At 48.2% G+C, this 16,154-nt stretch overlaps 1 protein-coding gene across 3 annotated transcripts; it reads right to left on the reverse strand.

Annotated features, from left to right (window-relative positions):
* Positions 1–710: 710 nt before the first annotated feature.
* On the reverse strand, positions 711–16,154 carry DPF2 (double PHD fingers 2). Of its 3 annotated transcripts, none has more exons than XM_045556048.1 (12): positions 15,874–16,154; positions 10,998–11,158; positions 10,476–10,583; positions 9,988–10,151; positions 7,738–7,830; positions 7,504–7,582; positions 6,958–6,999; positions 5,783–5,920; positions 5,563–5,691; positions 5,256–5,368; positions 4,226–4,307; positions 711–2,019 (listed from the first exon to the last, which is right to left on the reverse strand). In XM_045556048.1, exons 2-12 carry the CDS (start codon positions 11,128–11,130, stop codon positions 1,943–1,945), a joined length of 1,158 nt encoding a protein of 385 aa, XP_045412004.1. In that variant the 5' UTR covers positions 11,131–11,158; positions 15,874–16,154; the 3' UTR covers positions 711–1,942. The 3 variants fall into 3 exon arrangements, with proteins under 3 accessions (XP_045412004.1, XP_045412002.1, XP_045412003.1); XM_045556046.1 differs by lacking the exon at positions 15,874–16,154 and adding an exon at positions 15,260–15,421; XM_045556047.1 differs by lacking the exons at positions 6,958–6,999; positions 15,874–16,154 and adding an exon at positions 15,260–15,421.

Consider the following 16,154-nt stretch of genomic DNA (forward strand, 5'->3'; position numbering starts at 1 on the left):
TTAGCTCACAGCAACCTCAAACTCCTGGGCTCAAGTGATCCTACTGCCTCAGCCTCCCGAGTAGCTGGGACAACAGGCATGCGCCACCATGCCCAGCTAATTTTTCTATACATTTTTAGTTGTCGCGCTAATTTCTATTTCTTTTAGTAGAACCAGGGTCTTGCTCTTGCTCAGGCTGGTCTCGAACTCCTGAGCTAAAACAATCTTGGTCTGGGAGGTCTTGGCCTCCCAGAGTGCTAGGATTACAGGCGTGAGCCACCGCTCCTGGCCTAATGCTACTGTATTTATATAATGATCAAGCTTCTGGACCCATCTTAAGTATCTGAAATTGCAAGGTCAGCTGTTACAAACTTGGTACCACTTCCATCTATGTATCCATGTCTACGCAAAATTTTCTTCAAACCAAGCAAAACACAGAAATAAACAGCATGCTAAAGTTGATTTTAACCCAAATTTTATACTGATCAAAACAGCTTCACTGTTCTTTATAACAAGGAATTGCTATAAACTTGAATTCACATAACAAATTAAAACTAACAAAATAACCCATTTTATATCTGCTTTACATACTGGGGTTCAACAGAAAAATTTAATTTGGGGGGAAAAAAGCTGTATTTCAAAACATTTTAAAAAACCACTGTTGAGGAACGTTTTAGGATGAAACGGCCTTCTTAACTGGGAGTTGGAAGATAAACCATCCAGCAGAGGGCTCTGTGTAAAAATGTTTATTTTTACTAATGTTTAGAATACAGGAACTAAAGAAAGAAAAAAGAGACACCTCAATTCCGAAGCGACAGCAAGTTAGGCCTGCCCACAGCTAAGGGGGAAGGCCACTCCAGGGTGTCTCAGCATGGACTGCCCCCCAGTACTTAATGTCAGTGCCACTAAGCAGGAAACTTGAGGAATTAGGGTGAAGACCTTACCAGCTGCTAGCGAGCGTGCAAGGGAAGAAAGGGACATCTATGTGGCTTTCCTGTGACCTGGGAGTCCAGATACACAGGGCAGGAGGCTGAGGCCCCCAATTCAGTTAAGGGCAGGAGGCTGAATGCCCAGGTCCAGGAAGAACAAAAAGGGATTTTGGAGGTAGGCTTTTTCATCATGTTAAAAAACAGGCACATTATCCAACGTCTCCCTGTGGCCCCAAGCTGCTGGCCTGGCCCCCTGATGCTTCCCGTCTCCCCACAAAACCAAAGGGAATAGGAAGGGAGGCAGAAGGTGGGAAATTCCAAGGGTGGGGAATGCTTCGGTCACTGGAGACCGCCCGTGAGAGTGAGCCAGGAGAGCACATGAAGAATAGGGTGAAGCTGCTACTCCCCGTGGGTGGGGTGGAGCAGGACAGGGCAGAGCCAGGAGGGTGACTGAGAGCATCCAGGCTCAGGCAAAGGACCCTGTGTAGCGGGAACAGAGGGCTGCAGAGAGTCACTCTGATGGGAAAAGGCAAGGCTAAGCAGCACAAAGGGCATGGAAAGCTCCTTGCGAGCGTGGCCTCAGCTTGCTCACTCCCCACTGCTATTGGCAAAGAAGCCCTGGCCCAGCTCAACTTTGGGGGAAGGGAAAAGCCTGGAGACCAGAGTGGAGGCAGAACGGAGAGAGAAGCGAGCTATTCTCCCACTCCTTCTCAGAGGACACTGTTTGAACCCTGTGATCACCAGGGCCTGGGCCCAAGGCAAGCAGAGTGAATGCACTTCATGGAGAGTAGAGAGAAGCTGGGCCCACAGGTATGCCTTGGGGCAGTGTGCTGCTCCTTTCTCCCTGAGGGCTTGGGGCTAGAGGCAGTCAGAGCTGCCACCTCAGCTTGCTGCTGCCAAAGGCAGGTTGGCACAACCACCCCAAGATTCTCTGGACTTGTGAAAGAGAGGAGGAGGAAGGGAAAGGTGGGTATGAAAAACATGGTGGAGGAGAGAAACAGCCTAGACATGTGGGGAGCAGGGAGGTGACCACATCAAGAGGAGTTCTGGTTCTGATAGATGGAAGCTTTCTCCTTCAACAGGTCCAGACACAAGTGGCAGCTCCAACTTCCTGCAGAGAAGCATAATGGGGTCAGGATGGGTCCCACACCACCCTCATCTGCTCGCTATTCTTCTTTCTGCACCCCTTCTCCACTAGTGGGGTCAGCTCCAGGGAGGAAGGGGGATATTCTGCAGTAGCAAAGTTTCACGGTTATCCTGAGCTAGGAGGAAAAATCATTCTCAATGGAGATGAAAGAAACAATTATCTTGAGGACTATTTCAGAATACAGATGCCCAGGCCCTCTTGGCCCTATTAAATCAGAAGCTCTGTGAGTGGGAGGAGGACCTAGGCAGAGAGGAAGTTTCTAAAACATCCTAGTTTTGGGCTTGTGGTTATAAAAGAACCAGACTTGATTCTCATGGTCCAAAGGTTAGACTAAAGATCAAGAGTAGTGGCTCCAGAGAAACCAAGTTTGATAGGGCTTTCTGTGAAAACCACTGCAAGATGGGCTCCCACCATCACTAGGTGTCTAAGCAGAGGCTGAGGACCTGATCAGCGGAAAAGGGGTGAACTATATGATCTAACCCATTATGACTTGAGTCTAGTTTCAGAAAAAAAGAAGACATAATTCTTCCTTACAAGAAAATTAATGCTCATACCTTATTTATTAACATATACCATGGTTGGATTCTTCCGTTTTTTTAAAAAATAAAATTAGTCCTAATGCCTTGAAATTATGAGCATAATTATACATATGTCCATGTGGACATAATTCGGGGGGAAAGGATCCACAGCTTTTATTAGCTCTTCAGAGACACGTGACACGAAAATGTAAGAGGAAGGTCCTTTCCAACCCAAAGGTCAATGAGCAGGGCTTGGCAAACTTTTCTGTAGAGAGTTAGAGTGTTAAATATTTTAGGCTTTCTGAGCCACATACAGTTTCATTCACATCTTTTTCTTAAAAATTCCTTTAAGAGGAATGCTTGAGCCCAGGAGTTTGAGACCAGCCAGGGCAACATAGCAAGACATTGTTCTCACAAGAAACAAACCAAAAAAAACCTCCCTTTAAAAATATAAAAAGCACTGTTAGCTTGCAAGCTATATAAACTGGCTGTGGCTGGATTTGGCCCATGGGTTGTAGTTTGACAAAGTTTTTTTTTTTTTTTTTGAGACAGAGTCTCACTCTGTTGCCCAGGCTAGAGTGCCGTGGCGCCATCCTAGCTCACAGCAACCTCAAACTCCTGGGCTCAAGCAATCCTCTTGCCTCAGCCTTCCAAGTACCTGGGACTACAGACATGCACCACCATGCCCGGCTAATTTTTTCTCTATATATTTTTAGTTGTCCAAATAATTTCTTTCTACTTTTAGTAGAGACAGGGTCTCGCTCTTGCTCAGGCTGGTCTCGAACTCCTGACCTTGAGCAATCCTCCCACCTCGGCCTCCCAGAGTGTTAGGATTACAGGCGTGAGCCACCGCGCCCGGCCTAGTTTGCCAAACTTGACCTAGAACCTAGAACATCTGATGACTTCTAGGGGTTGCCCCTCAACTGCCTCAACACTTCAACAAGAACACTCCACTACCTCAGTGTCCCGCAGAACTTCAACAGGAAAGCCATTCTGCAATTAGTATAGATTTTGTCTACAAATTGATATTTGATGGCTAAAAAAACAAAGCACAAAACATGCTAATTCTCCCAAAAGCAGATTTATAAACTGGGCCTGAGAGTGCTCCCCTGTTGCTGCTAAAGGACTCTCAGATTTTGTTAGTGGCCTCATTCTTTAGAGGAGTGACAGCAGTTTGACCTATATTGCAAGTCAGCCACATAGACAGTGAATGACTTTCTCTCACCTGGAATGCTGGCCCACATCCTTTGTGCACAGTAACAGCTACTGGGTGTTTGTGTCCTCATGAATAAGCTCCTGAATTTCTATATAGAAGGGGTTTAAGGCATGGAAATCCAGCCGGAAGGGGACCTGTGGAGTTTCCTAGACTGGCTGGAGGAAAACAAATTGCACCTTCTGGGTGACTGTTCTCTGCTCAGCATCTGTTTTCTTTTGGGCTGATTTTTTTGTGTTTATATATGTAACTAATAATAATGTGCAAACGTTAAACCCTTTAAAAGTTGAAATGCTAGGAAAGCACTCTGAACTGAGCCAAGACAAGGTGCCTTACTCCCTAATTTGGAAGAATAACTGATAATAAAGAACATAGAACTCAATATTTTCCAAGTTATTAATAAAATCATTGTTCTGAATAACTGATCTGGGCAACTTACCTTCAGGAGGCTCAGACATGGACGGGGTAAGACAGTACATGTGGTAGCCACGATCACAGTCATCACAGAAGAGCAGCTGGTCCTGGAGCAGGGCAAAGCACGGGGGCTGAGTGACTTATGTACCTCAGTTAGGCCACTGGGGGAAGGGGGCAGGAAGAGGGCTTCTGTGACACTGCTGCTACTTCTGGAGGGGCAGGGCAGGTGGCAGGCAAGAACAGATGCATAAACCTTGGGTAGGAAACCACTGCTGTCCATCTCTAGTTCAGACCCAGTCACTGTTGTCCCTCACACGGATCCTGCCAGACCCTGACTGATCACACACAGCCTACACTCTTGTCCCCTATCATCTACCTTCCACAGGGCAGCCAAAGTTATCTTTAAAATGTGAGACAGACCATGTCACCCCCCTGATTAAAACCCTCCAACAGCATTCCACTATAATAAAGACAGAACCCCAGGCCCCACAGACCTGGCGGTGTCCACCTATCCTGTCTCATCTCCTGCCATGCTCTCCCATAGGCAGGAAGACTGCATCCGGCCACATCAGCCTGCTCAACACGCCTGGCTTGTCCACCTCAAGGGCCTCTGTACTGGCTCTACCTCCAAACCTGCTTAGACTGGCTCCTTGGCATCACCCAAATTCCAACACCCACACTGCCTCCTCAGAAGAGTTATCTCTGACTGTCAATCTGAATTAGTAACACAGTTACTCTCTGCCACATTACTGGTTTCATTTTGTCCATGGTACGTCATACAAATCTCATTTCCCTGCTGATTGCTGTTCCCATAAGAATGTAAATTCCATGAAAGCAGGGACCTTATTTGTCTTATTTAGTACCCTCCCTTAGTGTCTACAACAACATCTGCCAGAAAGTCAGTACTCAATAAATACCTGCCAACAAATCAAAGTTCTGACTGGGATGCTGGGGAGGGTCATGCTCCCTTTTAACAGCAAGCTCACTTCAGAGGGGACTGTGGGAAGAACAGTAAAAGCCCAGAAGGAGCCACACCAGGGAGCAGGGATACGCACATCGTTCTCGGAGGTGCCGCAGATGTTGCAGCACTTGCACTCGATGCACTGCCAGCGGTACGTCTTCACTGCCGCCATCATCACAGGGGTGAACTGGAGACAAGAAGGATGCCCTGTGGGGGGGCAACCGAGTGAAACAGGCAGCCGGAAATGAGGGGAGAAAAGAGGAGCCCCTGCCCATGGCTACATCTTCTCTTGGCCAGAAGTGAGGTGTGCTGGTTGACTGTGACAGTGCCAGAAACTAGCAAGGCAAGAGCCTCATGGGAACTGAGCATGGCAGCAGCCTTCTCTCTGGGGCAGGAGGTACCTGAGCGGCCACAGTCAGAACAGGACACCAACTCCTCTGGCTGTCCTGTCTTCTTGTTGATCTTTGAGTCGCCCAGGCAGAAGTCACAGTAGTTGTTGGGCAAGGCCAATCCATCAGGACCCTTCTTGGCTATAGGAAGAACGACAAGAGCTGTAATGATGCCCTTGGGCCACTCATCCCTGCAGGGGGGTTTTATAACCAGGCCAACTCCTCAGCTTACATTTCTGCTCCTCGGACCTCTGGGAAACAGGAGTGGGTGGCTGGGAGTCTTCCTTGTCCTCGCCCTCCTCCTCAGCCAAGTGGGAGTGGGCATAGTGATAACTGAGGCCTGGTCGGTTCTTGTATCGTTTCCCACAAACTGGGTAGGGAGAAGATTGCAGAGAAAGGTATTAGGATACAAGAGTGCCACATCCCACCCCTGCCAGCTGTGGGGCTCCACCTAAGGAAGAGAGGGCAACCTCCCCTTCACCCACCAGCTCTGTTCTGGGACAGGCCTTTCGTGAGGCCCTCTCCCCTCGGCCAGGAGCATCAGGCCCTGGGGTGCTCTAGCTTCTTCCTCTCAAACACCAACCTCATGGCCACCACTACTCTTCCACACTGGCTTCTCAGAGGCTTAGCCCTTGCCCCATCACCGCTTGACCTGGGAACAGTAATAGCCTGGGGAGCTCCAGGTCAGGAAAGGGAAGGGAATTTCTACAGTCCCGCAGGGTGGCAGGAAAAGGGAAAGGTAAGGAAGAGACTTCAAACCTCTTTACTCCTCAGTAAATGTGGGGAAAAAGCTTAAGCTACCCTGTATAGACCATGGAGCCCATCTCTGCTGAATGTAGATAAGTGAGTTGGTGGGGGGAGTCTCTTGGGGATACCTATCAACTGAGCCGGCTGGGGCAGGTGGCCCCCAAAGAAATTCAAACATACTCCCAAATCAGTGCCCTGTCCAGCCCCCACCAACCAGCAGGAAAGCAGATCCCCACGAGGTTTCCTGTAAGCTTGAGCAGATACTGAGAAGGGCACGGGGATCAGCAGGAAAGGAAAAGGGAGAGAGGATGCCGGAGGAGCTGGTGGGATGGTGGGGAACATCAGCTGAGACCACCAAGTGCCTGTTCAGGGGAGGGCAGCAGGTGAATCTGTCTGCAGTGGGTTCCTTATGATGCCCTTGAAGCTGCCCCATGCACTAGGCCGAGCAGCTCTAAGAGCAGGCTTGCGCGAGGCGAGCAGTGGTAAAGGCAGATTCCAGGACTTGAGGAGTGGAGCACAGCAGAAGTTCCACTGCTCCTACCCATTGCCATTCCAGAGATTTGAAAACTAGCACCACAGGAGATGAGAAAGGCAGGAGGAACACGGGAGGAGGGAAAAAGGGACAGGAAAACCAAAAGTCTGAAAAGTTGAGAGAGCTACCTCTCTGGGGCGCTTTCGAGGTATGCTTTTGTTTGAAACTATCTGAAAGACAGAAAGAAAAGTCATGAGAAGAAGGCCTTGACACACTTGAGACAGAAGCGGCAGCAGCAGGAAGGCAGAGCAAGCGAGAGAGGAACCCCAACGGTGATGATCTCCCAGGGTAGAGGGACAGAAGTGGGGCAAGCCAGAGAGGACAGGAAAGAGAACAGACAACGAAAAACTTAGTGTTGGACCCCTGGGGCCCTGGCTTGACTGGGGCCAGCAGACCTGCATGCCATCTATCAAAAGGCCAAACCTGTCCCCCAACAAGCACCCCCACCCCAAAGGACAGCAGAAATCTCTCCCAGAGCATGCAGGTCCCACCCGCCACGTAGCAGAGGCCCAGGCCTCAGAGAAGCCTCAGAGGGAACCAGTCAGCCAGCAGGCAGGACAAGAGCCCAGGCTTGTTTTACCACTCCAGGCAAAAACACAACCCTCCCTCCTCTCATATCCTGAGCAGGAGCTGGGCCAAGGCAAGGACTACCCACCCACTAGTGAGGCACTCACTGTCACAGGCATAGGGCTTGTCTCGATCCTCCAGGATGGAAGCGTCCAGCTTCTTACGGGCACTGCTCACACCCTTACCCTGCCAAGAGCAAAAAGATGCCCTTACTGAGGTGTCTAGGCCTGAAAGTGGCTGCTAATTTCACTTGAAAGGGAAAATGGCAACTGCAAGAAATAAAACATGGGACTTCCCAGGCTGCCCTGCCCCAGGCTGAAGGCCCCGAGCCAGTCTCTCACCTTGGATTTCCCCTTGCCCCGACGCTTAGGCGTGTCCTCTTCATAGTCCTCATCATCGAGGTCATCCAGGAAGTCATCAGGTTCTAGGATCCGCTGAGTGGACAGAAGGATTTTGATGAGCAGAAATAATGTGCATCCAAAAGCTCCACTGAGATGGGATTGGCCAAGGCTACCCAGAACCTCCTCTGACCTGGCCCCACCAACACCAGCCTCATTCCTCACCACTGTCCTTTAAGCGCTCTCCAATGCCGTTCCTGCTCCTTTCCAGGCTTTGGGCTTTCCTTCCCCTGTGCCTCTTTTCACGCTGTTTCCTTACCCTAGAATGCCTTTCCCACTATGCCAAGGGACCAAATCAAACAGCATGACTCCATAAGCTTTCCCTAATTCCCCAAGCACCCGTGCCTTCTCCTGCCTCTGATCAGCACCCAGGGGGCATATTATCAGTAGTTCCCAACACTCACTTCCTAGTTTAAATGAGAGCTTTGTTGCTTACTTGTGCGACCTTGTGGGAACTTTTTAAACTGTTCTGTTTCAGTCTCCCTGCCTATGAAACGGGGACCACTGGACCTACCCCCTAAGGTTGTACAGATGAAAGGAGAAAGCATGTGGAAGAGTACTTAACACAGTGCCTGGCATATTTTCAGCCCTTATCATTTATATATATAGTTTTATCTTCCCTGTTGGCTGAGACCACGTCTGTTTCACCTACGTAGCCTCAGGCACCAAAAAACTATGACAAAAACTTTTTTGACAAAAAAGGATGAATGAGTGACAGTCTGTGCTTAGCAATGGGAAAGACCAGATGGGAACAAAGAAGCCTGTCAGTACCCGACACTAATCAGGGGATGAAGGAGGAACAGAACAGCAGGTGCCTGCTCCTGCTCCACAGCTTCTGCTTCAGTTCTATTAGGCTGGTGCAAAAGTAATTGCGGTTTCGGACTGTGAATTTTAAATCATTATAACTAGGCTCCAACACATCTTTATTAACCAAAATAGGAACCATTACAATCACCACATTTTTGCCAATGAGAAATAAGTTTGTTTATTCCTGTAGCATAAAAAGCTGTGCTTTGGGATTTGACTAATTCTTGGAAAGCATTTTCTGCTTCCTGCTGGTGGAGGAAGCGCTTTCCCTGCAAAAGTTGTCAAGATGCTTGAAGAAGCGGTAGTCGGTTGGTGAGAGGTCAGGTGAATATGACAGATGAGGCAAAACTTCGTAGCACAATTTGTTCAAATTTTGAAGTGTTGGTTGTGCGACATGCGGTCAGGCATGGTTGTGGAGAAGAGCTGGGCCCTTTCTGTTGACCAACGCCAAGCTGCAGACATTGCAGTTTTCAGTGCATCTCATCGATTTGCTGAGCATAATTCTCAGATGTAATGGTTTTGCCAGGATTCAGAAAGCTGTAGTGGATCAGACTGGCAGCAGACCACCAAACAGTGACCCTGACCTTTTTTGGGTGCAAGTTTGGCTTTGGGAAGTGCTTTGGAGCTTCTTCTTGGTCCAACCACTGAGGTGGTTGTCGCCAGTTGTTGTCTAAAATGCACTTTTCATCGCACGTCACAATCCGATCGAAAAAGAGAAGACAACACTTGAAAACGATGATTTTTTTTGATTTGCGGTCAGCTCGTGAGGCACCCATTAAGCGAGCTTTTTCACCTTTCCAATTCGCTTCAAATGCCAAACAACCGTAGAATGGTCAACGCTGAGTTCTCCGGCAACTTCCCATGTAGTTGGTAAAAGGATCAGCTTCGATGATTGCTCTCAATTGCTCGTTGGCAACTTGTGATGGCCAACCACTGCGCTCCTCATTTTCAAGGCTCTTGTCTTCTTTGCAAAACTTCTTGAACCACCACTGCACTGTACATTCATTAGCAGTTCCTGGGCCAAATGCATTGCTGATGTTGTGAGTTCTCTTCGCTGCTTTACGACACATTTTGAACTCAAATAAGAAAATTGCTCGAATTTGCTTTTTGTTTAACATAATTTTCACAATCTAAAATAAATATAAAAATAAATAAACAGCAAGTAATAAATCATCAGCAAAAAACCAAAGTGAGAATGCACATTAAAGTGATGTATAACATAACCACATTTATTTTTTAAGAATGTGTTCCAATATCAAAGAACAAATTTCAACAATGCTAAAACCGCAATTACTTTTGCACCAACCTAATAGTAACTGGGTGGCCCCGACAAAGAGAAGGTTGGTTTCCATCAAAGCTCCCTCAGCCACAGGGATAAACTCATACCTTCCGTGCTCGACTGTTGGTCACAGGAAATTCGCCCAAGCTGTCATCATCAACTCGGGGATCCGGGGCACCTCGCTTCTCCAGGGGATCAGTGCGCAACAGCGCCTCTAAACTACTGCCGTCCTGAGAGATCAGCCCCTCCTTCTTTAGGTTCTGGTCTGTGTCTGCAAACAAGGCCAGGATGAAGCAAGGCTCAGAAAGGCTGAAAGCAGACTGCTCTGAGTCTATACAATGCTGGGGCTTACTGAAGGCCAGCCACTGTCTTCTATTCTCTGGTTGCCCAGGAACCAAGACACCCTAGTTCAATTGCACTGTAACCCATCTGTTTACCTGTCTCTCTTACTAGACTGAGCTCTTTAAAGGAAGGAATCACATCTTATTCATTTTAGTATCTTCAGGATCTAGTATTTGGCCTGGTACATAACAGGTGATTAGCAGGCCTCTTAGCATGCAACAGGCTCTGTCCCTGCCCAGGGAGGGCGTCTTACCTGGTTTAATAGATGGGAAGGAAAGTCGTGGATCCTCAGGAGGGTGGGCTCGCCGTTTTTTCCGCCAGCGCCTCGCAGGATAGGAGTACAGCTGTCCAGAGGCCAATCCTGTGGAAGAAAGAAAGAGAGAAGTCAAACCCTAACACTGCCCTAGAAAATAATATCAAACACTTTCTAGATGAGTAGGGCCCCCTTTGAGTTCTAGAGCAAGTGAGGAATATTGACAGTGAGAGCCTGGTGGGCTGGGTAAAAGGTTGTGGAAAATAAATGTAAACTTAGGGGCCTTGGCTAACACACAGCTCTCCAGATGCATGATAATGGCTTGAGCAGGTCAAAAAACAAAGATGCTGCTGTGAACCTGTCTGCTTCGCCCTCCCTGGGTCTCTAGTCATGGGAAGGCCATGTCCATCCAAAGATAGAAAACACCAGGGAAAACTCTCTCAATGGTCTCATCACCTACGATGAGGAAACTTCTTCCCCCTTGTGTTCCTGAGTCCCTTTCTCCCAAGTCTGGACCCTCACCTGGACCCCGGTGTCGCTTTTCCATCCAGATATAACAGTTGCTCTGGGCGACTCCAGTCTGTGAGTCCAAGAAAGGCAAGCGTACGCTGCGCTCTGCACAGAGGCGGGCATTGTAATTATGGCACTGCTCCATGGCATCTTTGTAGTATTGCTCCCCAAGGCTGCAGGGAAGATAAAAATCAGATGTGTGTGTGTGTGTGTGTGTGTGTGTTGGGGGTGTGGGATGCTGCACTATTCTGCTCCCCTGCCATCTGCTTCTCTAGAAGGCTCGAGGGACTGGGAGGCTGTCTCTTTGGTTCTATTTGCCTTCATTTCTGCCTCATGGGACAGCAAGGCCCTTCACTAAGCCATCACAAGGAAAGGCGCTTTACAAATAAATTGCCATCAGAAACACATGATTTCATCATGTATCTAATCAGACTTCAGTCTAACCCCCGAAGAGGGCCTTTCATAAATCTAGCCCTGTGCTAGTTAAGATGTTAACTCTCTTGACTCTGAGAAGCAGATGTTAGCCCCTCCTTAGAAAGGTGGGAAAGAGTTCAACAAGGTTTAGGGGACTTACTAAAATGTATTTAGCAAACTTCAGTAAATCCATACAATAAAATTCAATTTAGCCATAAAAAAAGGAAGGCGCTCTTTATGTACTGATAATTAAACAACTTTCAAGATAACTAGGAAAAAAAAGCAAGGTACAGTGCTGAGAAGTGTCACAGGATGCTACCCTTTATGTAATAAAGGGGTGGAAAAGAAACTGCAAGCCTCCAGAGAGAAAAACTGGGTGACTAGAGCACTTTCTTCCATATACCTTTTTATATCTTTTGGATTTAGACCTAGGCTTTTAACCAACTAATTAATTTTATATACTAATTTTACATTTATGGAAGACGTTGCAAATTCCTGAAGTTCGCTGAAGCTTTTATCGAGCACTATTACTGATGTGAAATCTGTTTGCTCTAAGGCCCATCCTGGGGCCCTCCCCATTCTTGCACAAATTATATAGGAAAGAAGCTTCTTGGTCTCAAAAGACTCAATCTGAAATTTGAATCAACGGTAAGTGTCTTAAAAAGCTGGAAAATTGCACAGTGCTAGGAGTTATCTGGTGCTAAGAAGCATGTATACATAATAGAACCAATCTTGTTCTCATCCTTCAGGGTTTAACAAGCACTTTGGTAATGGAGATTAAACTAACTGAAACAATTCATATTCATATTCAATCCCTCTTAAACTGAGAGCAGAGACAATTTCTTTCCCATAGCATCCCCAATACCCAGTAAGACATCTGGAACATAGACTTGACTTGAGAGTAAAAAGACCTGGCTAGGGTGCAAGTCACCACATAAACATGGATGTTTGGTTAACCCAGGTAGACCTTGGTTCCTCTTCTAGATTGGGGAGGCTGGACTAGATGAGCTCTGACATACCAGGATTCCATGTGAAAGAAAGCCCAGGCATGAGAAACCGAACTTATGTCTATAAATTGACTACATCAACAAACTCTGCTCTGGAATCTGATGAAGCCCTTCAGTGAGAAGTCACAACAGACCACCCCACAGCTTAGCACGTTTCTAGCAAGTGAAAAAGACACATACCACACAAAGAAATGGCAATACCACAAGTACAGCCTGGCTTGATTCAATGAGCTATAATGACTATAATCTCAGGTAGGCATGAATCTTGTACAGGAAAGCAGAGGGGAGAAGCGAGAGGCTCACATTTGCTCGCCTTTAGGAGGCAGCCACGTCCTCACCACACAGTAAAATTGGATAAACAAGGCTGAGTGCAGCAGCTCCTTTGTTTCTGCTGATGGGAATTGATACCGACACTGGAAGTCAAATGGAAGGAAGGGCCAGACTGGGTGAGGGCTGCAAAGTCAGAGCAAGGAGGCTGGAAACGATTTTAGGGGCAATGAATGAGACGTTCTGTCAGAGCTCTTGTGAGTTAAGTGGGATTTCAGAAGGTGGGGCAAGCAGTCTTCTGGGTAAGAAGGCTGGGAATGAAGCACTTAGAGAGAGAGAGGCAGTGTGTGAGTGTGAGAGTGTGTGTGTGTGTGTGTGTGTGTGTAAAATCTGATGAAGAGAGAGCAAGAGAGAATGAGAGAGAGCTCCTAAGAACTTAGGGCTCCTGTAGCAAGAAATTTTAAGTTAATATTATTCTCTAGATCTTGTTATCTAACTCAGAAAGTTTCAAAACCAGTCAGCAGCCACAGCTATTTATCCTATTATTTTACCCTAGTAAGACTCCTTAAAAACTGTTTTAATCCTGACATCATATTTGGGAGGGACAGAGAATTTCCAAATAGGAGAATTCTTCTCCCAGGACAAGATGCAGGTTAGAAAAGATGCGCTAGTGCTCCTGACCTCAATGTATAACCTCAGCTGTCAGAAGACTAGGCACACTATAACTAAGAGAAGCAAGAAAAAAGCATCTCTTTCCAGGGTGAGAATGGTGCAGGAAGAATGGAAGCCCCTTGCTAAAAAGACAGTTCTGCAGCGGACTGTATTAATTATGGTCCATGGCCCTCTGCAGCTAGAAATCAGGAGGAGAAAGTTGTTTCTTCATTGTTAGTACTCAGGAATTAGTGGCTGGTGATCCTCACAATCTCTACAGCTTTCTAAAGGGAAATGAGAAGTCATGCTCTATTTAAATGGACAACCCCTCACTTATAACACTATATGAAAGGGCTGGAAACCCTATTTCCCCGAAGAAAGTCTTCCAACACGAAGACCCTCATTACATACAACTCTCAAAACCCAGACAAGTTTGACATTCCCGCAGTACAGTAAGGTTTCCCAGGTAGAAGAAGCTTTGATTCTTTTTCGATAATCATGAAACCTGTGTAAAGCCTCTCCTTACAATGGGATGGGGGAAGTCAACAAAGAGAAGGGCAGGGAAACAAAGAAAAAACATCTGAGTCAGGAAGGATAACTGTATAAATGGTATATCAACAGTGTCATTTCTAAATTGAGAAAAATGTCAGCCTGAAGAAAAGAGCTGGGGAAACTGGAGTGGGAAGATCAGAGAGAAAGATAATAGTGTTGGGAGGAGGGATGGCTGAGAGAGGCAGCAGAACGGAGCAGAAAGCAAGTTAAAAAAAAAAAAAAAAAAAAAAACCACAAGGAGGAGAAGGCACTTAGCTTAATGGAAGTGGGAAAGCAAGCTCAAAGAAAAAGCTCCAGGCAGGAGCGAGAAGCAACTTACCCCTTAAAAAGGCTCTTGGGAAGAGGGGGGCTCAGCGTATGACAAAGAGGAGAAGCTGTAAGTCCCCAACCTATACCTTCTCTTCCAGTCAAACGCCCCGACTGGACAGCTAGACAGCACTCAATTTTCCTACCCTCGCACCATGCCCAATATACCCATTAAAAGAAGCTTGCTCTATTAGTTCACGGGGCATTAACCCATTTCAAAACTCATTCAGATTTTTCTTCAGGGAGGAAGGAGGCTGGACAAATCAAGTCCCAAAGCATCTTAAACTCACAGAAAGCAGCTAACAGACCAGTCTCCATGTCCCCAATAACCATTAACTTTAACTTTGCTCGAAATCTGACCATCACAATGGTATGGTAATATAGCAAGAATGGCCACTTAGATGTCCCTTTAGGCTCTCAAGTCGTCCGTGCTGCTTCAGTCCAGTTCCCGGTTTTTGATGGCTGCGACTGGCCGGCGCAAAGGCCCACTCCCCTGACGTTCTTTCCCTTCGGTACCTGCTCCTCCACAAATTCTTCCCAAGAATATTTTTAGTCTCGGGTACCTGCTACCCAAGACCTCCCGAACGTCACGGAGCCGCTCAGAACTAAAACAGTCCCGCAGTCCTTGCGCCCGCAGAGGCCGCCGAGCCTGTTGCTCCAGGGGCGACTGCGGGCAGATGGGGAGGGGTCGGCCAGGACTCGCCGCGGGACAGCCCGGGCCTCGGCCCGGTTCCCCCGGACGGAGGCGTCTCGGAGAGGAGCTGGACGGTAAGTTTCTCGTACGCAGCCTGGGCGCCACACTCTGGAAACCGTAAGCCCCGAAGAGCGCTCAGACCATACGTCCCCACAGGGAGGCTTCCCGTCAGGGGTTCCCGTGTGCCCCCTCAGGGCCTCCACAAGTTTCCAAAGAAGCGCAACGTCTTTTCCGGAGTCTCCGGTTTCCCTCCCCACTAGGAGTCGCAACATGGCCTTCCCGGGCATGTCCCTCTCCCCGCCTCGTCCCTTCCCGCACCGCCCCCTACTTCCAGGCCCCTTACAAGACCTCCTGGCTTAGGAGAGAAAGAAACGACCACTCACAGCTTCACTACATTCTCTACCACAGCCGCCATCTTCCCTGCTCCTCTCCCTCAGGCCGGGAAGCCCCGGAGCCCGCAGCGCGCAGGCGCCGGGACCGCACGGTGGCACCAGCGTCCTCGTCCCTCTGCGCAGGCGCCTCCCGGGCGCGCGCGCGCACGCGAGCGAGCGGGGGAGAACGAACATCGCGTCTGTGCGCCCGGTCCTGGAAGGAAAAGCGTGGAGATCGCACGGGAGCCCAACGCGCAGGCGCAACCAGAGACCGGTACGCGCGCTGCTGCTCTGGCTCGAGTCCCGCCTCTTCTAGTTAGAGGAGCAGGAGGACGGGGAAGAATGTGACCTGGTGCAGAAATGAGAATGCCAAAGGTTGGTGGAAGCTGGGGGCGCCTGGAGAAAGGTTGGATGGAGCGCCTGTGTCCTGCTGCCTAGCTGACCTTTCACCACGTGGTTAACCCTTTGCCCTCACTCACAGGTGAGGGGCTGGTGGGTAGCTGAAGGGAAGAGTGGTATGCAGTCCACTTGTGCTTCCAAATACGTGCCCATTTTAGGGAGAGGAAAGTTAGCGCCCAGAACTGGACAGTTCTTTGGCCTAACTATTGCAATCTGGCGAAAGTTACCTTACTTTTCTAACAGGAAATCCAGCTCCGGGACTTCACTGGTACCCGCCTCTTTTCCCTTGCTTCCTAAGTTCATTCCATCTGCTTAGGTTCTGAAGAACTTCCCTCCTGCGACTGTCCGTCTGTCTTCTGTACCATTCATTTCTCCTTCACTGTTAGCTGCAAATCTGTGTACAAACATGGCTTAATATCCCCGTTAAAAAAAATCAAAAGCCCAAGTCTGCCTTCAATTATCACCCCATTTCTTTTCATTCACCCTATCAAAGCAAATATTCCGTTTA

The sequence above is a fragment of the Lemur catta genome, chromosome 7 (assembly GCF_020740605.2).
Source record: "Lemur catta isolate mLemCat1 chromosome 7, mLemCat1.pri, whole genome shotgun sequence".
Classification (NCBI taxonomy): domain Eukaryota; kingdom Metazoa; phylum Chordata; class Mammalia; order Primates; family Lemuridae; genus Lemur; species Lemur catta.

Excerpts from the sequence above, each read along its gene's own strand:
- DPF2 (XM_045556046.1), bottom strand. The coding sequence starts at position 15,291 with ATGGCGGCTGTGGTAGAGAATGTAGTGAAGCT. Across the intron at positions 10,584-10,997 it reads AAAGCGACACCGGGGTCCAG|GATTGGCCTCTGGACAGCTG; the intron begins GTGAGGGTCCAG and ends TTTCTTCCACAG. Across the intron at positions 5,692-5,782 it reads GAGGTCCGAGGAGCAGAAAT|CCAAGAAGGGTCCTGATGGA; the intron begins GTAAGCTGAGGA and ends TTCTTCCTATAG.